Source organism: Urocitellus parryii, chromosome 4 (genome assembly GCF_045843805.1).
Source record: "Urocitellus parryii isolate mUroPar1 chromosome 4, mUroPar1.hap1, whole genome shotgun sequence".
NCBI lineage: Eukaryota > Metazoa > Chordata > Mammalia > Rodentia > Sciuridae > Urocitellus > Urocitellus parryii.
Window position 1 is genome coordinate 21,375,851 of NC_135534.1, and position 25,409 is coordinate 21,401,259.

General features: G+C 34.6%; 1 protein-coding gene across 12 annotated transcripts in view; it reads left to right on the forward strand.

The window, feature by feature from the left end:
* Positions 1-25,409, forward strand: part of Phf21a (PHD finger protein 21A) — a 185,480-nt gene that overhangs the window by 27,434 nt on the left and 132,637 nt on the right. For 9 of the 12 annotated variants that reach the window (XM_077798125.1, XM_026399117.2, XM_026399122.2 and 6 more), the window contains 5 exons: positions 3,168-3,208; positions 4,692-4,803; positions 11,142-11,286; positions 15,684-15,716; positions 18,006-18,071. In XM_077798125.1, the coding sequence (XP_077654251.1) occupies positions 11,233-11,286; positions 15,684-15,716; positions 18,006-18,071 (153 nt within the window). In that variant the 5' untranslated portion in view covers positions 3,168-3,208; positions 4,692-4,803; positions 11,142-11,232. The remainder of the gene's footprint in view (positions 1-3,167; positions 3,209-4,691; positions 4,804-11,141; positions 11,287-15,683; positions 15,717-18,005; positions 18,072-25,409) is intronic. The other 3 variants (XM_026399119.2, XM_077798126.1, XM_077798127.1) reach the window with 1 other exon arrangement.

The window sequence follows — 25,409 nt, forward strand, 5'->3', positions numbered from 1 at the left end:
CTTTAGAAGAAACACTTACTGAGTTCTGATGCACAGTGTTTAAGAATTGCTAGTCTAAATATAATTCTTCTTGCAAATCTGATTGAAGCTGTGGACCATCTTCCCTGATAACTACCTAGGCTCATACATATAGAATTTAGCATCTAGTACCCATAGAGTTGACAGACCCTTCTAAAGCTCACTCTTGGGATCCTTTAAGCATAAAGGATTTCAGGTTTAAAACTTGCCCTAGATAGCTTGCTTATATGATCAAAAAACAAAAAAACAAAACAAACAAAAAAACCAACTTAACATGAAAACTTCACCAGAAGTTTTCCAGCGTTTATTGTAATTTGTTTCTTAGAAGAGTTAACTTATACAGATGTTTAAGAGAAAGGTCTAAGAGAAAATAAGCTCAGTCAAAAGAATCTCAGGATCCGTAAGCTCTCCTCTAGCTTTGCCGCCAACTAGCTGAGTGACCTTTGAGGAAGTTACTTAACCTTCTCAGGCTTTGCTTTCCTATGTGGTTTCTGTAGTCCTTATAAGCAGTTTTATTAATAGTTTTATGATATGGCTTCACGGTATCATGGTAAAATTCTTTAGTTTAGAATTGGCTGTGCTACGGAATTTTGGTGAAAAGGCCCTTCAGATAAGATATTCATACGTTGTGCTGCCTTTTACTGAATGACTTTTCAGAAGAGTGTATGTGATCCTGCTTTCTCAAATGCTCAATAGATAGAAACTGAAATGCTGACATTTCGTGATCACTCTGTGTTTTCACATATTTTATATACTCTTGAGTATACGAGCCTTTGTTGATTTTTTTTGTTTATTTGTTTGCAATTATCATGTCCAATTCTGTGGCTTTGTGGCTTGCTTTTTCACTCTCTTAATGGTGTTTTTTTTTTTTTCCTTATGAACAGAAGTTCTTAATTTTATTTTAGTCCAGTTTATCAATCTTTTCCTTTTTACTATACTTAAAGTTGGTAATATTTTACTTTCTTAGTTGACAGTTTGTATTAAAAGTTTTAGAAAGTTATTTATTTACAAATAGTGTTATGGGAGATTGATGCATAAGAAAGTTTTCCCTATTCTGAAAGAACTAACAAGAAAATCCTAATAGGGAAGATAAGCCTGCAGCCCACAGTTTAAATGTCCAATCATTTAATTGATTTTAACATTTATCGAGCGAATACAATGTGTCCCTATTTCAGGTATTTTTTTGAGACAGAATCCTATAGGTAACCATAATGTTAAGAATCCACTTTTAAATATCTGTACCATTCTACAGACTTTTGTATGATTTTTATTTTGGTTGGGAGTCATTCTAATCTTGGTGATGAAAATTGTTATTTGGTCAAATCTGAGAACTTTTATTAAAGGGCTACTGCTAAAGAAAAGGCAGGATAGAACAGTAAATGGAATTTCTCATGAAAATGAATGCCAACTCTATGAATTGGGGCCCTTTTAAATATTTTTGCTGTATGTTTGATATGACTGTGCATGATTAAACAAAGGTTTATTATCTGGGTGATGTGAGGATCTTTTGAAATACCCCTGAGTAAATGAGATACTACTGGAGTAACGTAAGTCAACAAATATACTATGTTTAAGGTACAAGGAAGACTGAGCATGGCTTGTGGAATTTATGTAATTTAATGATAAATGTTAATGGCAAAGTTTTGATTTTTGTTTCCTGATATTGGATTAGGATCTTAAAACCTTGCTTTTCGGGGGGGGGGGTGGGATTGTGGCTCAGTGGTAGAGCCCTCCCCTAGCATGCACGAGGCACTGGGTTCGATCCTCAGCACCACATAAATGTAAAATAAAGATATTGTGTCCACCTAAAACGTAAAAATAAATATTAAAAAAAACCCACAACAACCTTGCTTTTCTTTCTGGCTTTGTTAGTGAGTAGATATGTGGCATGGAAAAATTGCTTTTGTGTATGTGGCTTACAATCTAAAGTGGTGAGATACATTTCAGAATGTGAATGTGAAGTTTTAAATTCTCTTATTGTTTACATGCAAATTTATAATTTTATACATTGTGCAATGCCATGAATTTTAAAGCCTTATATAAAGCAAATTTATTTCAAGATTAATTGGAAAAATTACTTTTTAAGTAGACCAAACTAAGGACTAATGATGTTAAGTTTAATTTGTTAACATAAAGCAACAAATAACAAAAGTCATTTGTTGGGGATGAGGGTGTAGTTGTAGGTTCTTTAGTGGTGGGGTATTTTATTTCTTTGTCTCTCTTAGGAGAGGAAAATTATCAACTATACTTGACCCTTCAATACTACATTGGGCCTGAACTGCCTGTGTCTACTTATAAGAAGATTTGTGACAGTTTGAAAAAATTCACAGTTGAACCGCACACACACCCTAGAAATGTTGAAGATAAAATTTAAAATATCTATCATAAATGCATATATGTAGAAAATAATCTATTTTATCATCCTTTAGAAAATAAACACAAATTTATTATAAAAGTTAAAATTTACCAAACTTACAGACTTACATGATGCCATTCAGTTGAGAAAAATGTTAATATAAAGATGCAGTATTAAATTGTAACTGCAAAAAAGTAACCGTAGTTCTACTGCATGCTTATAATAATTTTGTAGGGCCCTCCTGTTACTCTTGGGCGGTATATAAACTCAAGTGTTGGGAGTATCTGCTGAGAATGCTGCATGACACCAATCATCTCTGTGAGAGCTGCTCAGCTCCAGTAAATTGCATATTTTGTGGTTATTACTTATTTTCACTGTTTTTCATTACATATATATAAAACATGTTAACTCTTTATGTTATTGGTAAGGCTTCTGGTCAATAGCAGGCTATTATTGATTGTTAAGTTTTTGAGGAGTAGAAAGTTGTACTGGAATGTGTGTGTGCATGTAATGGGCAGGTTGTGCCTCTAATCTCCCACATTGTTCCAGGATCAACTGTACTTACTTTTTCTTGTCTTAAAAAGTTATGGTAAAATGGAGATTTAACTGCTCGTGAGTTCTTTCTTTGTTGTAAAACAACTTACTTACTTTTTTTTTTGGTTCTTAACATTTAGAGACTTGTATTTGTTTCAGTTCTTCTTAAAATCAGATAGAAATCTTTCAGTCTTCGGCTTTTGATAACGTGTTCTAAATCTGTGTTTGTAGTCTAATTCCATTTTTTCCTCTCTTTCAGGGGGCTAAAGAGCTGAAGGAGAGCTACTTTCCCCAAAATCGGTAAGTATGTTTATTAGGCAGGTATCAAGTACTTGATGCTAGCTGGATAGTAATTTACATATTCTTTTTCTTTTTTCTTTCTTTTATTTTTGTTTCTTTCTTTCTTTCTTTTTGGTAAAGAAAATCTTTTCCCCAGAAATGAAACTTTACTGTTTGAACTGAGTGAAAGTGAATTTTTGTTTAATTTTATATAAACAAAATGCATTTGTGTTTCTAATAATAATACCATTTGAAAATCTGTTCCAATGTAAAGTTCCCCTTGTCTAAAAATGCCCTTAATGTACTAGTTACGGCTGAGAATCCAAAAGTTGAGAAATTCAAAAGTTAAGTTTCCCATTGTGTTTTATATTACTTAACATGCTGTTAAATTTGATGGCCTTAGTATATGTGTAAAATGGCTAGGTTAATATAACTGTGGGAACCTTGACTTTGAAATTTAGAACTCAGTGTTTATATTCTTAAACAGTATTAGATTGGCTTCATGTCTGATATTATGTTTTTAGTGTGTTTGTATACTTCTTAAAGAGGAAGAACTAAAAAAAATGAGAATTATATCAGTGTGGGACATACAGGCAAACACATTTTTTCCTAAGATCTACTTTAGTACATTTTTTAATGGCATAATTCATCATGTTTAATCATTTCTTTGAATGTCTAATTCAAGATCACAGATTGCCCAGGGCAGTCTAGTGACTAAGCATCAAACAAATACTAACTTTATTTGGAGAGTGTGTATTATGAAAAAAATTATATTAAAACACGATAGTTGGAATAGTGAAGTCCTCTAATGAAGAACTACTTTTTTTAATCCTCTCAATAGTAATTTTTTAAAAAAATATTTTTAGTTGTAGATGTACACAATACCTTTAATTTATTTATCTTTATGTGGTGCTGAGGATCAAGTGCTCTACCATGGAGCCACAACCCCAGCCCCAATAGTCATTTGACTTAGTGGGTAAAATAGATATTGTAGATAGTTGGTTAAGCCTTTCTTTTGATAATTTATGGCCCTTGAGGTGTCTTTCTTACTTTTTAGGGATTGGATTTTAACATGAAAGGAAGACACTTGAACTAGCAAACCTTGCATTTTACTCTCTTATAATTCTACTCTCATTTCTCTCATGGAACCTTTTTAAATAAACAATCAAAATTCTATGGACTTTTACTTTGTGACATGATAGAATCTTAGAATCTAGAATCTTAAAGAGGGGCCTTTAAGGGTCTTCTCTTCCAGACTTTTGCCCTGTGTGGCAATTTCTTTGCCTATATCCCTGACATGTTGTTAATTGATCTAGTTTCATATTGAATACTTCATTTTAAAAAAAGTAGGTCATATTTTCTATGATGTATTCTGGGGAATTCTAGTTCCACAGAAACTGAATAAATATTATTGAGGTGGGGCTGGGGTGGGAAAAGGGTTCTATGGTCAAATAATTTGGGAAATGCTGCCTTAAACAAAGTTAAACAGGTTTCTTTACTACAGGACTTCTCAGAACCTTTAATATGCTAATGTGCATTGTGAATCTCCAAGAGGGGGATATGATATGCAGCATTCTTGAATACTTCTAATGACAGGGAGCTCACTACCTCATAAGGTAACCCATTCCTTTTTTGTACAGCTCTAATCCTTAGTCTTCCTTATATTGATCTGAAATCTATCTCCCGTAACGTCTACTTCTGTTAAGTATTTATTGGTTATGCTGAGACCACTACACCCTCCTTGTGTTATCTTTTGTATAGTACATATTTATAAGTTGCTGGCCAAGTTTGTCTGGACAGTTATTATTTTTTATATATCATTAACTAACTTTCAAGTAAATGTGGCAACCAGTTCTAAAATCAGCCTTATTTTCACTATTCTCTTGTATATTACTCTCCAGCTTTCCTTGATTTCTGTAAAGAAAGATGGGAACTGGAAGACTATGTGTGTGCAGGTAGCCTGGGGCCCAGAAGGAGCACTGACGGTGAAGAGAGGTGTGGACACTATGACAGACCTGTGTTTTGTGTGGGGCAACTCTTACCCTAGAGTGGCAGTGATATGAACTGTGTGGGTGTTCCTGTTTTAAAAATGAGGTCTGCTCTTTCTCCAAAAATCCAAACAAAGAAGGAAAGATGGATAATAGCAAAGAAACATAATTAAATAATTAGGAAACTACTATTTAATAATTTGGAAACAAATAGCTTCGGTGATTTTTGTCAACAGCTATTTTTGAGCATAACCAAATTGCCAGATTCAAAGGGTAGGTAGCCTATAAAATCAGGGTTGCCAAGTTCTTATGCAGCATTTTCTTTTGACCTCTGGAATGTCACATAAGAAATACTACCGTGAAAATAACTCAGCATGGGTTGAAAATTTGCTAAATGATAAGAAGTTAAAAATTACATTAATTTTTGTCAGTTTTTTATTTATGTTAATAAAGATTAGAATTTTCAATAAATACTTTTTTATTTTTTCAACTGGGGATTAAACCCAGGGGCACTTAACCACTTAGCCACATACCCAGCCCTTTTTAATTTTTTTTTTAGAGACAGGGTTTCCACTAAGTTGCTGAGGCTGGCTTTGAACTTGAGATCCTCCAGCCTCTCTCAACCTCCTGAGCTGCTGGGATTACAGGTGTGAGCTATCATAAGAGCTTTAGTAAAAACTTTTAAAAGACTTACTATTTTTAGCATTCATGTTAAGTTTTAGCATCATTAGTTAATGGTCAAAGATACTATTTTATTTTGCTGCATGTTAAATACATAGTATTTTTTTGCATAATTGAAATCTGATATCTGGATATTAGGCATGGGGCAAGATGTAAGGCTGCATAGATGTGTCAAGGCTTCCTGCTTTTTCCTTTCTTAAAAAGTTAAGCTGTCTTTAAACATTGCATCTAAGAATATACATAAGAGCAGAGGAGTTTTAAACAAAATAAATGCATGGTACAGGGAACATATAGCTGACTGTTTTTAGGGACAGCCTGGGGGCATACAGAATGTGTTTTGACATATTATACATACATGGAGTTATAACTTCTCATTTTTGTGGTTGTACATAATGTGGAGTTTCATTGGTGGTGTAATGATGTATGAACATAGGAAAGTTATGTCCAGCTCCTTCTACTGATGGACTTACTCTTTAAAGTAACCGTTGGTTGACCAGTCAAATTTTGATTGGAAAAAGACATGTCAGTTTAGAAATTTAAAATAATTCTTAGCAGTAAAATCAGTTTTATAGTTTTTTTTTTTTTTTTACAGTTATTAGAATCGTAATAAGAGACTTAGAGGTCATATAGATCTCTAAGCAAAACTATTCAGAAAAATAGTTAGAAGCCCCTTTCTCAGAAAATTCGGTGTTAGAAAAGCCTGCAGCCTAATAGAAATAACTTTGTAGTAAGAAGTGTTTTTTTTTTTTTTTTTTTGGTACCAGTGATCTTCAGCTCTATTATGTATTTTTTAATTTAGAGACAAGGCCTCACTGAGTTGCTTAGCACCTCTATGTTGCTGAGGCTGGCTTTGAACTCATGATCCTCCTGCCTCAGCCTCCCGAGCTGCTGGGATTATAGGTGTGCACCACCATACCCGGCAAGAAGTTTTATTAGAAAGTTTGAGTGTGAAGAAAAGAGTTAAAATATGTTAAGACTGTCATAACATTTTATAGTTTACAGAGGACTTTTCATAAAATTTAACTTATTTAAACCTCACAATAATCCTCCTGTGAATAGGTAGTATTTTCTTGATTTACAAGCAAATGAGCAAACCCCTGAGAATAAAAGTTGTCACACAATGAGTTTGGAATTACTTTTTTGGGGGGGATAATAAATATTCTTTCTAGGTGACACAGTTGCCCTTTTTAGTGATATTTGATTATTACTTTTGTTTGTTTTGGAGGATTTTTATTTATTTGTGTAATCTGGTTTTATGCTCTGTTTTTTGTTATTTGAAAGCAAGAAGCTATTAAGTATCCCAGTGGTTTGAGGTATATAGTTTTTTTTGTTTTGTTTTGGTATTAGAGATTTAACCACTGAGATATATCTTCAGTCCTTTTTATTTTTATTTTTTTTGAGACAGGGTCTCACTAAATTGCTGAGGCTGGCCTCAAATTTGTAATCCTCCTGCCTCAGCCTCCTGAGTTGCTGGGATTACAGTGTGTATCATTGTGCCCAGCTGGGGTATATTGTTTTGAAGATTGCAAATGTTTGTATGTTGTGCTGGGCAAGTGCCCTTGCTAATGATAGTATGCAGAGTTCTTGGTTGGTGAAAGGCATTGTACCTGAATACAATATGTCTATTACTATTTGGTCAATCTGTTTATGGTCACCTTGCTTGGAGCAATTGGTTTGTTGTCTGTAACTTATAAATCACTTATTTTAAATTTTAGAATTTATTTATTTATTTATTGGAGGCAGGGTCTTGTTGAGTTGCTCAGGCTGGCCTTAAGTTTGCAGTACTCCTGCCTTAGCCTCCTGAGTAGCAGGGATTACAGTCAGATACCACCCTGCCAGGCAGTGCCTTCTTTTGATGCTATAAGTTGCCCTCACACAGTGTTCAGATGATGGCTGCATAAGTTGTTTAAGATCCCAAAATATTTTTTAGAGGATTCAACATGTGCTTGCCTTGTCTTTGTAAACCGTAAATATATGTATGTTATTTGTTCTTTTAGGTGGAGACCGATCTCTTAAAATTACTATCCAGAAATGGACCTTTCTGAAGGATTTCAAGTGAATCCTTTACAAATTTTTCTATAACTAGTTTACTACCTTTTTAACCCTTCATTTTATTTTAAAATAAAATGGGTAATTGGCATTTAGAGTTCTTGCCAACTAAAACTTCATGCTTTTGTATGTTTCTCCTAGGTAGACAATAGTCTGATGGCGGAAGTAAAAGCTGTCAGCTCCTCATTAACTTGAGTTGCAGTCTTATTATCGTGCAAGGCACTCTTTGACATTTAGAGTCTCTAGGTTAAGACTGAGTTTTGTTTTTTTCTTTTTCAGAGCATTTTGTTTGATCAGTGTAACATTTTCTGGTGCTTATCAATCTTCACCTAATTTTTTCTTATTTAAAAATAAGTGCATTTTTTATGGAAAAATTAAAAAATACTAATACCCCCAAAGTAGAAAGTAAATAACTATCAGTGCTATCACCCAAAGATTTCATTAGCAAATTATGAAGTATTGTCTGACACACATTGTAGCTAGATAAGTATTATCATGTTTACAGCTCTTCTTCAGCTTGATGGACAAAATTTACATTTTTATGACTGTTGAAGATGAATGTTTTTTTATGTGTGTTGGTCATTCTTATTTCTTCTTTTATGAATTCCTTTTCCATGGATTTTTATTGCTAATTTATGAGTTCCCTTACTATATAAATAATATTAACCCTTTGGCATGTATAGGTTCTCCACGTTTTTTAACCTGTTCCCATAGTTTATATGAGTTCAGTTGAGCTATGGTGTTGTATGTTGCCACCAGAATAATAAAATATGCCTTTCTATGTTTTGAAATACTTATTCAACTTCAAGGTGATTCTCAATTTTATTATAAGGGATCAGTTTTCAAAAATTAAAACTGCATACTGTTTTCATGAACTATAATATATGTTAAGAATTTGAATAGGGAGATTAGTATTTAAAATTAAAGTGTACAATTATATATATATTATGTGTGTGTGTGTGTGTATATATATATATATATATATATATATATATATATATATATATATTTTAGTTTTAGATGAACACAGTATCTTTATTTTACTTATTTTTATGTGGTGCTGAGGATCAAACCCAGAACCTCATATATGCTAGGCAAGCGCTCTACCACTGAGCTCCAGCTCCAGCCCCAAAGTGTACAGTTTTAACATTAGCAGTTGTTTATAAAGTAAGTGTACATGACAACAACAGAAACCTTGGTCTGAGTAACTTAATCATTTTGATATTTATTTATTAACTTATTGCAGTTCCAAAGATAATAAATAGCTAAAATACCCATCAAAATATTTGTTCATCAAAATATCTCCTTTTTCAAGTTGACCCTCCTAAATTCACTTCCTTAATGATTTTTTTTTGTTTAAAGTATCATTGTACAGTAAATCTTTTCTAGCTTCCACAAACCTAACTTTGAAGGAATTTTGGATTTTAGGATTTTTTTTTCCTTTTTGAGATTAGAATATATTGATATCATGTAACATGGCATATAAGCCGAGAGGAGAGAGTGCCACTGATGCTTTAAGCCTAGTAAAATTAAGAAAATATGAAAAGTAATATTCCTAATATAATATAATTAATGACTGTGTCAGTGTTTTTTTAAATGTATATATTTTTAGTTGTAGATGGACACAATTCCTTTATTTTATTTTTATGTGGTGCCAGGGATCAAATCCAGTGCCTCATTCATGCTAGGCAAGCGTTCTACCACTGAGCCACAGCCCTGGCTCCAGCCTGGTCAGTTTTCTGAACTTTATTCATAGATAAATAATTTTTAGAAAACATGAAGACCATGAATCTCATTGTATTGGTGTGAAGTAGTGGCTCTTCTAGCTTCCTGTTTATTCCCTTCCTCAGTTCTAAAAAGCTACTCAAGCATCAAATTTTATAAGTGCAAAGGAGAGCAGAGATTTGAAGTCAGGGTTAAAAAATGTATTCAGACACGTATGAAGACAGGAATGGTGTAAATATACTTTGTATACAACCAGAGATATGAAAAATTGTGCTCTGTGTGTAATATAAAAAAAGAATAAATTTGACCCCCCAAATGTATTAAGCCCCCCCCCAAAAAAAAACCCCACTTTTGCTTTGGCAAAGAACCCCAAATCATGTCTAAGGCACATTTTTTAAAATATATATTTTTTAGTTGTAAATGGACACAATATCTTTATTTATTTATTTATTTTTACCTAGTGCCTCACATGTGCTAAGCAATTGCACTATCACTAAGCTACAACCCCAGCCCCCTAAGGATTAAGGATTAAGAAGGTTAGGCTGGGTGTCGTGTTTGGGTTTACAAGTCTAGATTTTTGACATTATCTCCACATGTAGTTAGTTATACATGTAGTCAGAGATGCACTGGCAAGTGTGAAGAGAGGATGATGTTCACTATGAAGCCAGAAGCACGTTCTGTTAGCCGCCCATCTCCAATGCTACATACAGCAGTATCTTCCATAATACACCCATCATAATTTTATGGATAGCACAGATTGTATAGATAAATACAGTGCAAAGTACCTATACTAAGTCATATTATTGTATTTAACTTGTTAAATTTAAATGTTTAAATTATACCAGAACTCCCATTTTTAATTTCTTTTCTTTTATTTTTTATTTATTTATTTTTTTTTAAAGAATTTAACCTTTATTTATTTATTGTTGTTTTTTTTTTTTTAAATGTGATTCTGAGGATTGAACCCAGGGCCTCACCTATCCTAGGCAGCCGCTCTACCTGTGAGCCACAACCCCAGCCCTTAATTTCTTTATTTTTAAAATAAGAGTAGTAAGAGCCTAACCAAATGAAAATACCCTAGTTTTCTTTAACTTGTTAGGAACGCAGCTCTCCAGTGTACTCTTTGTGATGCTTAAAAATGTGTGATCATGTTTTGTGTCTCTTTTCTAAGGACAATGTATTCTGGATGATGATGGTTTCTAGGGAGGAAGTGATGTTACTCAGTTCTGTGCTTAGTAGGTAGTATGTAACACAGTGCTTAGTTTGTAGTGGGTGGTTATGTTTCCATGACCATGACTTTTGTTATTTTTCTTTTCTTCGTTATTTAAAGTATTCTCTAGAGGAATGCTCAAAAGAATAAAACCCAGAAATGTTTGATACTGAATTGTTTTAGAGAAAAATCTGGGATTTTTCTCCCTCTGTTAAAAATCAAATATTTTGGGGCTCATATTTAACATGAGTATGTTCTTTATTCCCAATTAATGATCCATAACATTTTATGATTTGTACAGCTGCATCAAGAAGAAGAGTTTGTTATTTTAAACAGAGGCTGAAAAACTATAGAATTAGCAGACATAAGAGAAAGTGTGGAGAAGGAAGAGAATGGAGTTGCAGACTCTACAGGAGGCTCTTAAAGTGGAAATTCAGGTTCACCAGGTATGTTGTGTTGTTGGCTTCTCCTACATTGGGCATTAAATTATGACTAAGATTAGTAAACAGGCCCATCTCTGGTTTTTGGTAGTTTGAAAATCATCTTTAAGACAGTTATTCCAGAGTGATGTCCTTTGCCACTTATACTCAACAAATCCATCAATACTTTTAAGAATTTTCATAAAATATTCCTGACTTCCCTTCCAGAGAAAAGGACTGAAAATATATATATTTTTAGTATCCCAGAGGTATTTAAAAAACACTCTTTTTTGTTCTGTTTTTGGTTTTGGTTCTTTGAAGGACTTTGTTTATGTGCTATAACTTGCGTGTAAGTTGTGAGACATACTGAGCTTAAGTATCATATATACTAGTTTTTGCTCATAGGATACAGCTTTATGCCATTTTTCTTTGGTAATGATTGCTTTCACAGGTGTTTAAATTTCAGATTTCATAATTCTTACACTTACCTTAGTTACCCAGACTGAATAAATCTTTAATGTGTGTAGTTATAAAAGTGCATATATAAGATGTAATTATGTTTATATAATATTGTTTTTATAATCTGTTAACCTTAATAAAATAATTAATTTTTATATGTTGATATGAATATATAAAAATATAATTAAATCAAGACAAAAATATTTTCATAGATAACTAAATAATTAACAGAATATCACTGTTTTGTGTCTATTTTCTAGACATTAGCTGGGCATTAGGCTAAAGACACATACAATCATGCATACATGTATAATTCTTGATACTCAAAAGTGGTAAATGGTGGTGAATTGATTACTTCTAAAGTATAACAGTTGAGGTATAATATTCTTTAAAAAATATATTTTTTGTAGTTGTAAATGGACAGAATGCCTTTTATTTAATTTGTTTATTTCTATGTGGTGCTAAAGGTCGAACCCAGTGGGCTGGGGCTGGGGCTCAGTGGCAGAGCGCTCACCTAGCATGCACGAGGCAATGGGTTCGATCCTCAACACCACATAAATGTAAAATAAGATATTGTGTCTGCCTAAAACTTAAGAATAAATATTAAAAAAAAAAAAAAAAAGCTTGAACCCAGTGCTTCATCCAGGCCAGGCAAGAACTCTGCCACTGAGCCCCAGCCTTGATTTAATATTCTTCTTTTTTAAGTTATCCTAAACCTAAATACTCTCTTAATAGTCATAGTAACTGTCAGTTTCCCTATATATTCAGCTACTGGGTTTGAACATAAACTTGATAGATTTTATATTTATTCTTTTGTATACTAACAAATGTTTCTATGTCAATTAATGTTTTAACATACAAAACATATAAGACATTTCACTCTAGTTACTTCAATTTTTGAAAAAAATGGTTAATATTAAATCCAAATGACATGCCTGCTTTGTGAAACTAATGTTTTCTGATTGGATATGGAGTAACCTACTCAATTGATGATCATGATGTATTCAGGGATGCTAGAAATGACAGAGTAAAGGCATTGGTTGTAGAAGCCAGGCAAAAGGTATCCTTTGTTGCATTTCCAGTTACAGAATGAGATTAGGCTGGAATTAAGCTTGCTGTATAGAGATCATATTATGAACCTGCCTGCGCTTGCTATAGTGGAAGTATATTTTTGATCTTTGTTTTCTTTTTGAGGGTGGTGATAGAGCTATGTATGTACATATTTAATGTTCAATAAATATTTATAATGGCCATCTTTTGGAAGGGAAGGCCCCTTTCTCTCCTCTCTTTTTTTAAATTTTTTTTTTTTAGTTGTAGATGGAATAAATACTTTTATTTATTTTTATGTGGTGCTGAGGATGAACCCAGTGCCTCACTCATGCTAGGTGAGTGCTCTACCACTGAGCCACAACCCCAGCCCCTGTCTCCTCTCTTTCTTTGATTGTTTTTAGGTAGATTTGATAGAGGCTTATTGAAATTTTCAGAGTGTTTATTCCATATGGAATGGAGAATAGTTTGATGCAGAGGTTAGCAAACTTTTCTATGAAGGGCCAAATGGTAGGATATTTTAGATTTTGCAGGTCATTTATAGTCTCTGTCACAATTTCTGTGCCCTGTTTGTATAGACAAGTCAATCACAAAAGGTTTGGCTGTGTTTCATAAAACTATTTGAAAAACAGGTGGTGGGCCAGTTTGACCAATTGACTGTCATTTACTTATCTTTAACATACAGTATATCCTCATGAAAAATTGTTGTGTTCTTATAATAAAGGGCAACTTTGATTATACAACATCAGCCTCAAGTTGCTGGGAGTTTGGGTGGTCTAGTAAGTTGCTCAGCTTGTCCACACTTAATCCTGATTGTCTAAAATGCTGTTTAACTGTACATAGAAAAGTTGGTTTATTTATATCCTCCAGAGGTGGAGAGTTAGTAGGGTTATCAGTTAGTTTTTAGATTTCAGTGTCATGGAAGAAAAGCCTTTTCAGCTTCAAAAAGATAATTTTAGTATGAATAGCCAATTCTCTGGTAACCAAATCAGAGGCTTTTTTCATTGAAGACTATGGCTAGATTTGTAAAAATATATAATACCTTGTGTTTTGTTTCATTCCCTTTCTTTCTTTTTGTTTTTTGTGTGTGGGGGGATTGGGGATTGAACCCAGAGTGCTTAACCACTGAGCTATATCCCCAGCCCCTTTTTTAACATTTTTATTTAGAGCAGGTTCTCACTAAGTTGCTTAGGGCCTCACTGAGTTGCTGAGGCTGGCTTTGAACTCGTGATCCTCTTGTATCAGCCTCCTGAGCTGTTGGGATTACAGGCATGGGCCATTTTGCCCAGCAAACCTGTGTTTCAATTCTGTTAACTCTTAGAATGTGTATTGTTATTACTGTGTAGGTTAAGTCTAGGATATAGAAGAGCTACTATTGTCAAATGTGAAATAGAACATAGTGGCATTCACTTTGTGTATTTGGAGGTCACATGATTGCAACCTCAGCTATCTAGAATATGTCTTAACGCCAGAAAGAAAGTCTTTTGCCTAATTAGAATTAATGTCAAAAGTCATTCGCCAAAGATTAAACATTTAACTCAAGGAGGATTTCTTAGGTTTTTTTAGTCTATTCACTCATCTTAAAATTAGTCTAGTGAGTATATCACATGCTGATTAGAAGGACCAAATTTAAGTTGGGGTTCAGGGCTGTTAAGTAGGAGGCACAACAATAGTAGCAAGACTGCCAGCTGACTGCTTTAATTATAGACTGAAAAGATAAAAGAGATAACTTTTTTTTTTTTTTTGGTACCTGGGATTGACAATAGGGGCTCTTAACCACTGATCCTCATCCCCAGCCCTTTTTATTTTTAATTTTGAGACAGAGTCTCTCTAAGTTGCTTAGGGCCTGGCTAAACTGCTGAGGTTGGCTGTTGCAGTGGGTCATACAAATAAGTTTTAAAGAAAGAAGTTTTAAAGAACTTGCAATCCTCCTGCCTCAGCCTCCTGAAACACAGAGATTCAGGCACTCACCACCATGCCTTGTTTAACAACTCTTTAAAACAGCAAGACCTCTTTTACTGTAAGTGTCTTATTGTACTGTTTGTAGTATAGTATATTAATTCGTACTTTTGTGCCTCTAAGTAACAATAAGAGTTTGACAATTTAGAAGTGCCTTGTTAAGATTTTTCCATTGTATGAAAAACTCACTTGGAAAATAGCTTATTCCTAGATACTTTCAGGAGTCAGCCTTCTGATATTCCTTTATCCTTCAGTTTTGTCTGTTCATCATTATTGCTACCTTTGCAGCAGTGTTTTTACAAGATGGGTACGTCAAATGTCAGGCTTCCTTTTCCTAGTAAAGGTCTCATTCTTTTTCCCAGAAGAGTATAGATAGGTAGAGATTTGCATTATTCCTCCACTTTCTTGTTCTTAGATATTGAGTATCATTGGTCCACTGAATATATTCTTCCCTGAGGTCCCCTCTTACCTTGACAGAAGACAGTGGCAAACTCACCCCTGACACCAGGCTCCCTCTGTTGTGAGAACCAGCCCAATACATCTGCCGAATCTGTACTCTGTTGTACCCAAACAGGCTGGTTTTGAATGGGTCTTTTCAGGTCTTGTGAGGACTTTAGACAGTGACAGCATGTTAGAGGGATGCCTAGCTTGTGAGCAATCGCCTTCTTTAAATTGCTTTTTAAAAGCCACTGCCCTCCATCCCTGTCTCCATATTGAAAAATCAAGTACTTTTTCATTTCAAATGTAAAGTGATAGTTTGGTTTCTTTGTTTTTCCTATTAAGAAGAGTGCTTCATTAGCTTTTCATGTGGATCACACAATCTTTTTTGTCTATTCTGATTGTAGTGGTGTTTTATTTTGTGTGTGAACTTAAAACCCTCAATTTGGGGGGCCCAAAATGATTAGCCCTACAGCATTAATATTTAAAACTAATGGTTCTTTTTCTCTTTTTATTATCAGAAACTGGTTGCTCAAATGAAGCAGGATCCACAGGTAAAATATTTTGCTATTTTCATTCGCTCAATTTTTAAATTAAAAAAATAATTTAATAAAATGACCATAAAATATTCAAATATAGTTGGTCCTTAAGTTTTAAAGAACTCTTTCATGTCTAACAGCAAATATCTTTAGCACATTGGTCTTCATGTTTTATGAGTTTAGAAAAATCCAGTCATTGTACTATTATATAGCTATCACTTCATCTTTGTTATTGTTAATTTGCTTTTATGTTCATTGCTCCAGGTATTTTGGGAGAAATATTGAGAGTTAATATTAATACTGTTCATATATTGTATTTTTTGCAGTACTGGAAATTGAAGCCAGGGGAGCTTTACCACTGAGCTACATCCCCAGCCCCTTTAAAAATTTTGAGATTGCGTCTCACTAAGTTGCTGAGGCTGGCTTTGAACCTTGTGGTCCTTCTGCCTCAGCCTCTCGAGTTACTGGAATTACAGGTGTAATCTCAGTGTGCCACCATACCTGGCAATATTCTTCATATAACTTAAATTTCATTTTCTTAAGCTCACTTAATTAAAACCAGAGTTTGTAAGGGTTTCTTTAGTATCAAAATTATTGAAACTGGACCTAAATCATTCAGTTTTAGAATAAAATAATAAAAATATTTAAAATTTTTTTGAAAGAGCCATTCAAGAGGGTTTTAGAAATATCTTAAATAATGTATGATCTAGAAAGGGTTAAATTTCTTTAAATTTTCATAGTTTTTATTCTCTACTTCTGAAGAGAAATCTTCTCCAAAAGTTATCTTGTCCTCTGAAGATTTATATTTGTTACTCGGGTAGTGTTTCTTTTGCAACCATTAGACAGTGGGTCGTACAAATAAGTTTTAAAGAACAAATTTGGGACTCAATTGTGTGAGTATTGGTATTTTAATGCTGGGATTGATAACTCACATTTAGTTCTGTTTGACAGTCGAACTTCCATGAGAAAGCTCTTTTTTATTTTTATTTCTGTGGTATATTTACAATTTAAGTTGGATTTAGGGAACCAAGAAGCCATAGATCCTGGATTAATAGGTCCTATTATTAGCACCTGAAGTACCATTAGAAGCTAGCCTTTTTAATGTAGTTTGTGATCATATAAAAATAGTCTTAACCAGAAGAATCTGAGGGGCAGTAATTTGTGAGACAGCATTATAGGTGAACTCATTAGAAAAGCCTTTCATCAGATATAGTTTTAAAAGTTCCAGTGGGGCTGGGTACAGTCATACATCCTTGTAATTCCAGTTATGTTGGGAGGCTGAGGCAGGAGGATCTCAATTTCAAGGCTAGTGTGGGCAACTTAGTGAAACCCCATTCCAAAGTAAAAAATTAGAAGGGTTAGGGGTATAACTCAGTAGTAGAGAGCTAGCAAAGCATATGTGAGCCCCTGCATTCGTTTCCCAGTACTGTCCAAAAAAAAAAAAAAAAAAGTCCAAATGAAGTAAACTTTAAACTCCCTAGAGGGTGAGGATGTGTGCTCCAACTCTTAACAGCAGAGCAGACTGGATAAATTAAGTGTGTAAAACAAGTGTGTGTGAAATGATCAAGTAAAAGTCTCATTGGGCGAGGATGTGGGGATGGGGTTTCAGTCTGCTAGTAGGCTCTCCTGCTACACTAAACATTTGAAAACTCAAATTCCCCCCACCCCACTTGAGTAAAAGGCAAGCATGCTCAGTGTGTCTCATCTAAAATAGTATTCCTTTTTTTGATTCCTAGAATTTTAGAACTGAGAAAATGCCCTGGTAGTCAGTGTGTTAATTTGAATGATGTAGTGTGTTAAGGCAGTTTGAGTACTGACAGCTTTTCAAATCTAGGCTAAAATAACAAATGTACTTTACTAAATAAGGGAGAGGACAAGTAGAGAAAAACCTCTTATCTTTGTTGATAATGCTGCTGAGCATACAGTGTATGCACACTTATGACCTCCATTTTCCTGGTTTTGTCTGATTAGTGGAGCTTAGGGTTTTCTGTCAACTGATACATTCTAAAAAGAATAACAGCATTTTAGTAGCAAGGCACTTTTATAGTGCAAGAGGCTAAAATATAAAACAACTTGTAATTTAAAACAGCTGAAAGAATCTTCCCCTATTCTAGTGCTAGGAGCCTACATTTAGGATTTCTGCATTAGGGGGTGATATTGTGTGTATAATTTAATGCATGACAAATTTGATTGGCTAAATGCTTAAGGTTGCTTCATCATTTGTAATACAGTATACAGTCTTCTTGTTACTATTCTGTTAACAAATGAATATCTTTCTCACAGATATTTTTTCTTTCCAATCAGAATGCTGACTTAAAGAAACAGCTTCATGAACTCCAAGCCAAAATCACAGCTTTGAGTGAGAAACAGGTAGGGAAGTTGGAGGGGGGTGGGGTGGTATTTTTAACATTGTGTTCTAAAGATATGTCTGCTCCAGGCTTCTAAGAGAGCTGCTATTTTTCCTCATGTGTGAAAATAAGTGTGGGCAGCCAGACTCGATTTTAATTTTGTTTGAGCTCTGTTTATCTATTTTTATTTTTGGTTGAAATCAGTCTCTAGAGTATCCCATGGGTATATGTTACTGGCAAACATCTAAAAGCAACGTGGCAGGCTGCCGTTAACTGTTAATTAAACTCTATAGTTTACCCATAGGGAAAGGGTACAGAAAGTTAGTGGGAGTGTGTGGTAGAGTCCTGTAGCTGCTGTATGTCTTACCTGTTGTAAAGGTTCATACTGACATTTAATTTACTGAGAGAGAACAGCTGTTAAGTGGATCTCTAAATTCTAAGTATTGTCATATTTCCATGTTAATCTTATCAGATATTTACCTACTATTAAGCGAAAAAACAAGCAGAAACTTGTTAGACTTATTCTATATAGTGTCTTCCCTTTTCCCAAAGACATGTGGAAAGTATTGTTTGGAGTTCTTTGTATAATGACTTCCACTTCACCAATTCAGGCAGTTCCTGCCACCAGGTGGAGTGTGACAGTTGATAGAACTGTAAGTAAATGTCTATGGTGATCTGTTAAAGCATTTGTTCTCATTTTTTTTTCCCCACCACTTTCTGTGGTTAAAAAGAGCATTTTCTGTCGAGTGATAGGTAAATATGTAGGGTAAAGTGATTTGTAGTTGATAGTTCATACTAGTGACATCTTACTGAAGATGAAATAATTTTTTGATGAAATAATTCTCAGTAACTGATTTTTATGGTTTTTTAAAACTTTCATTTAGTGAAATATGAGCAACGAATAATTTATTCCTGGAGATGTCTGATTGTGTCTGAATTTTTTTTTTTCATTTAACTGAGGGGGAAATAAACTTTGAGAGGACTGTGTGGAAAAGATGAGTTAGCATGAGTTAAGTCTTCTTCCAGGTGGCGTGAACAACTGTTTTTTACTCCTCCCTTTTATTCTTATGCTTCCCCATCTTGTGTTCCCTACAGACTATAGGTGTTTTAGATAAGGGAAATGCCAAAGTAAAATCAGGAGGAAATGGGATTGGGGAAAACAATTTGTAAGGAAAAATACAGAGTTTGTTAATATATATTTGGCTCTGAATGTGATTCTGTTCTCTCAAGTCAAAATGATGTGTGTTAGTGAAAGTGTTCTAGCTTTAGAATACTGGTAGCGCTGAGACTCCTTGTAGTTTCAGGGTTAGTTTGACAAGATGCCAATGAGTGAGTCACTTTTGCTGAAAAATTCACGTGTTCCAGCAGAGAAAAAAGGTGAGAACTGATGAGTGGAATAGGGGGTTGGGGGATGCTGTTGCAGTTAGGCCAACCCAAGCTTACATTTAGGGAAAATGGAGCAATTAAAGAAAACATTGCATTTGTTTGAAATTTTTGATTGTGAGAACTAATGTAAAGATTTGGTTTATTATATAATTTCTATTTTAAAATTTTTTTCCTGCTAGGGACCTCATTTAGTAGAAAATTGCAACCATCTCTGTTCAGTAAGATAGTTCATCAGGTGGCAAATTCTGCTTGTTGGCTGAACTAAGTTTGGATTCTAGGAACTGGACTTAAAAATGTCTAATGTCAGGAAAACCTGAGGTATACAAGATAAAAAAAACTGGAGTCAGAAACAAAATGCAGTCTTGCTGTTTTTATAGTATTTGCTTAACTGTTAAAACAGTCTTCTTGATGGAATAGGAAAATATCACTTTTAGGTAGGATAGTATTTGAAGGAAGCACAACTATAAAGTTTAAAAGCTGATCCTTCCTTGGGCTTATTTCCAACATGAAACATTGCTATTGCTAATTAAGCTGTAGTTTAAAATAGTTTCATTTTAGGACAGATTCCTAATGCTTTATGCTTAGCTTTTTGTTTCTCCTTCTCAAAAGATCCACGTAGCCTCTGGCAAACATACTGATTTTTCTAAAATCTGAATTACCTTACTCATATGACTAATATTTAAGTTAGCATTAATTTTTGGTTGTGAGAAAAATTAAAGCTTTGTAGTATGAAAAATAATGTCATATTCCAAAATTAATAACTATTAACTGTATGTCCTATTTGCTTCCATTTTTTGTCTGTGTTTTTCTGTATTCATTTGAAAACATAATTATACAAGTAATAAATGCATATTTTCTCTTATTTGCTTTATTTTGTTTTCTTACAGTAGACACTTACTAGTTCTTATTCTTTATTGTGACCTTGATCTTTCTTCCTTAAGTCTAATTATGTAATGATGTACTTCATTTGGGAAAAGATGGTCTTTAATGAACATTCTTCATGGCTGAAACTCCGTGTATTTCACTGAACTATTGATTATAAGGTTCTAGTTCTTTCAAACTGTAACTTGAGATTTCTAAATAAAAACTCTCAGATTTTGAAGTCAGTTTATTAATCTACAAGGCTGTAATTGGTGGTTGACAGTTACAACTCAGAAAATACCCAACTTGATTGGCTAGGTGAATTATATATCCATTAAATTTATGGCTTTAAAAACACTACTTAAAAAAACTACTTTAGTGGCAATGAAATATGCTCCTGATAAAATAAGTGAAAGTGTGCATATAACTTTATATGCATTATAATCCCATTTTTGTGTTTGTGCATATGTGTGTGGGAATTAGAGTGTGTGGCGAAACAGTGTCAGTGTAAAATGTTGAAAGGTGATGATTTGGGTTTTTTTGGGGGGGATACATGGGGATTAAACTTGGGTACTTGATCACTGAGTCACATCCCCAGCCCTATTTTGTATTCTTTTTAGAGACAGGGTCTCTTGCTGAGTTGCTTAGTGCCTCACTTTTGCTGAGGCTGGCTTTGAACTCGAGATCCTCTTGTCTCAGCCTCCCAAGCTGCTGCGATTACAGGCGTGTAACACCACCACGCCTGGCAAAAAGTGGTGATTTTACAGGTGGTTTATTTTTTTCTGTATACTCCTTTGCATATTTCCTAAATTCTCCACAGTAAATATATTTCCACTTTAGAATCAGAAATAAACAAATATTATTTTAAAGAAATTTTAATATTAACCTCTTCTCTGTGCCAGAGATAGTTAGCATCTAAAAATCTCATGACATTCTCCTAATAAAATGTGAACCACTCTACTCAGAGAGTTCAATAGTAGTAATGCTGAATTGTGGAAGCAACTGTTAGTTTCCTTAACAGGGTCTGTTCTTATTCTGCATTTCCCTATCTACCCCCCCCCCTTTTTTTAGTACTGGGGATTGAACTCGGGGGCACTCAACCACTGGGTGACATCCAGAGCCCTATTTTGTATTTTATTTAGAGACAGGGTCTCATTGAGTTGCTTAGTGCCTTGCTGTTGCTGAGGTTGGCTTTGAACTCGCGATCCTCCTGTTTCAGCCTCCTTAGCTGCTGAGATTATAGGAGTGGGCCACTGTGCCTGGTCCCCTATTTTTTACAGGCATTTTGGTCCTTTTCTTTTAAGAATAGATTGATTCTGATATTGGATCCAAAACTCTTAGTTGCTTTAGTTCTTGCTTTAATTCTAATTCCTTGAAGAAGCACTGGTGGTTTTATTTTGTTGTTGTTATTGTTTATTTTAATTGCATTGCCTGGGATCAAACCCAGGGTCTCTTGAAAGCTAGGCAAGTGCTCAACAATTGAGCTACACCCCTAACCCAACCCAAGAGGCAATCTTAACATCACAGAGTTTGTTCTTTGGCCCTGTGGATATTCAGGGTTAAGTCATCGAAGTTGTATTCTTGGTTTCCCCTGGTTTTGAATGGTTTGATACCCTACTTCACCTGGCAGGTTTCACATCACAGCTCCCTCTGAGGAGCCATCCCTGAAACCTCTCATTTCAGTCAAAATCAACTATTCTGTCATAATCTCTCTTTGAACCTTTCCATTTTCCGTCATAGTTATGCCCCTTTAAGATTAAGTTCAGCTGTGAATGACTTGAAAACCTCAAGTAAACGTGGCTCCTGATAAAATAAGTAAAAGTGTGCATATAACTTTATATGCATTATAATTTCCTCTCTCATACCTGAAAGCTCTGTGGGAGGACTCTGGCTGGGAGAGTGGTTCCACATTGCAGGGAACCCAGGCTCCTCCTATTCTGTTGCTCTGCCATTCTCAGCAAGAAGCTTCCACATCATAGTCCAAAATAGCAACTCCATCTGGTGAGAAGGGGGAAGACAACAAACGGCAATTAAGTATGGAAGTTACATGTACCACTTCCAGTTAGGTCCCATTGAACTGAGCTTAGTCACGTGGCTTCAGCTAGGAGCAAGGAAGGTTGGGAAATGTGGGTTATTGTTGGTCATCATGGCCAGATAAAATTCAGGGACTGTTTTTGAGTAAGAAATGGGAAATAATTACTAGGGATAATTAGCAGTTTCTAATACTATAGCACATCACAGTTTGTAATTATATATCCATCTATAAGATTACTTTGGTATTTTTGTTTGTTTTGTTTTGCTTATTTGTGGTGCTGGGGATAACACCCAGGGACTTGTTCACATCCTAGTGTTTGTCTTCATTATTGAGTGTTAGTTTCTAGAATATGAAGAACATGTTTGTTGTACATTTTTTCCTTTTATATTTAGTATACTATTTAACAAATAATAGTATTTAGCACAGAAATATTTGTATTTCTTAAATGAATTTAGCTGATCTTTTTCTCCAAAATAATTCTTATTTTGTGGGAGGGAGTACCAGGGATTGAACTCAGGGGTACTCAACCACTGAACCACATCCCAGCCCTGTTTTGTATTTTATTTAGAGACAGGGTGTCACTGAGTTGCTTAGTGCCTCGATTTGTTCTCGTGATCTCCTGCCTCAGCTTCCCAAGCTGCTGGGATTTCAGGCGTCCACCACCATCCCCAGCTCAGATAATTCTTTTTTATTTTAAAAACAGTGCATCTTGTTTTTATTTTTTAAAAACTTAATCTGTTATGAATATCTTCTTACATTTTAAAATGTTCTTTTAGAACATGATTTTTAATAGTTTCAAGTATTTAATTGCCTGGTTATTATATTCATAATTTTAAAAATGATTTTTCTATTATTTGATGATAGGTCATTTTCAGGTTTTTGTTTTGTTTTGTTTGCTATTATAAGTATTGCTGTGAAAATCTGTGTTTCTCTGATTGACTTAGGATAAATTCCTAGGTGTGAGATTATTGGGTGTACTGGTCAGCTATCACCATAACAATTCTACATGACAAACCAGTTTTATCAAGTAGCTTATAGCAGTTAAGTGTTTATTTTCATATTAGGTCTTTGTGGGTGGGGTTGATCTATACTGGAGTTGGCTGGACACCTCTGCTGTGGTTTGTGGGTTGACTAAGCTTGCTTCCAAGCTGCAGGTTTGGATAGATCTACCCTAAATGTGTCATTCTGAGGTCTAACTTGAAGGGACAACAGCTACCTGGGGCCTCCTCATCCCTTGGTTTATCACCAGAGCACAAGACGTAGGCCAAATTACCAAAAAATACTTTAAGACTCTGCTGGCATTAGATCTTTAACATCTCATTAACCAAAGTCATGTGGCCAAACCTTCTCTTGTAAAGGTACTGATAAAGGGTATGGATATATCTAATTTTAAAGCAAGAAAATTGGAAACAATAATTCATCTTCCATACTTGAGTATAAGAAAACTTGTACTACATTAAAAATAAACAACATGTTGGCAGAGGAGGCATGTGCTTATAATCCCAACAATTTGGAAGGCCGATGCTAGAGGATTGCAAGTTGGAGCCTAGCCTGAGAAATACAGCAAGACTCTGTCTCAAAACCAACCAAAAAATCACCACCTCAACAAACCCTTCTACCACGTATTTCTAACTACCTCCAGAGAAGGCTCTTTCAGAGTAGTAGATTATGTAAGTACCTAGTTTTCCTCAGCAGATACCCATTGTGGGGAGAAAGCACTTCACACATTTGGAAGATGGTTTAACACATTTTGTCCCATTGTCCCACATGTGGAACACATAAACATTTAAATATAGTATATAATATTCAATGTAATGATATAATAAGAATATAATTATGTTATAATATGATAATTATTATAATTATCATATTATATATAGGCTATAGACTATGATTTCCAATCTATTTTAATGTGCCTATGTCAGCTTTGTTGAAATACTCACAAATTGAAAACTTGGGACTTACGAGGTTAATGTGTACTTGATGCTCACTTGGAGACATTTTTCAGAGAATTTGCCAGTTTCCACGGAATAAATATTTCATAGTATTCTATAGAATTGCCTTTTTGATTTAGATTTTGTTTTTCTTTCACCCTTTTTTTCCTTCCTATTTTTTAGTGGCGGGGGAGGGGGAGAGAAAGAGACACCTCCTTTTGTAGCCTTTGATCTTTTCCTACATGTTTGCTTCTCTGACCTGTTTAAAATCTTTATTCTTTCTTTATTTTTTAATCTTTATTCCTTACAGATTGCTCTTACCCAATAGTAGATGAAATGCTTTTCTGGATTTAATGAATAGTTGCCATTCATGGAACCACTCTCAATTTTATATTTGAACTTATTTAGCAAAATAGATTCTGAAGTCTTTGGGAGAGAAGTTTCTGTCACTGCCATAACTAGTTATGTTTCTGATGCATAATTTAAGCATACTAGATGTATTAGCTTGGTGTTACTATAGTGAAATACTGAAGGCAATTAAGTTTGTAAAATAGCTGAATAGCTATTTTAATAATAAACTGAATAGCTCACAGTTTTAGAGAGGTTTGAGTCCAAGAGCAGGTGGCCCCCATTGGCTTGGGCTTCTGATGAGGGCGGAATATCATAGCAGCAGCACATGAGAGAGCAAACCACTCACATTATGAGCCAAGAGGCAGGGAGAAAATGACAAGAGAGAGAAAATGACACTGGGGTTACATAGTCCTGTTTGAGGGCACATCTCCAAAATGACCTAAAGGTCCATAGCACCTCCCAAAAGTGTCATCCTGGGGACCAAGCCCTTTAACATGGGCCTTTGGGGGGCCTTATGCATAGATAGCAATAGGTGATTTGAACATTGGAGTGGGTAGGAGGAGGGGCACCATGTATGTGATCCTTTTCTCTGTAACAGACTTGTTGACAGATGCAAATTATTAAATGAGTTAATATATGGGTTTCCTTACTTATGGGATGTTTACATAATGCTTTTTAGCAGTTAGTGAACATGTACTTTATTAGAGTGCATCAGATTTTTTTTGGTACTGAGTTCTGCTTAAATGAAAGTTGTATAAACTATAGTAAGCAAGTCTGGAAGCTTGATCTAGAA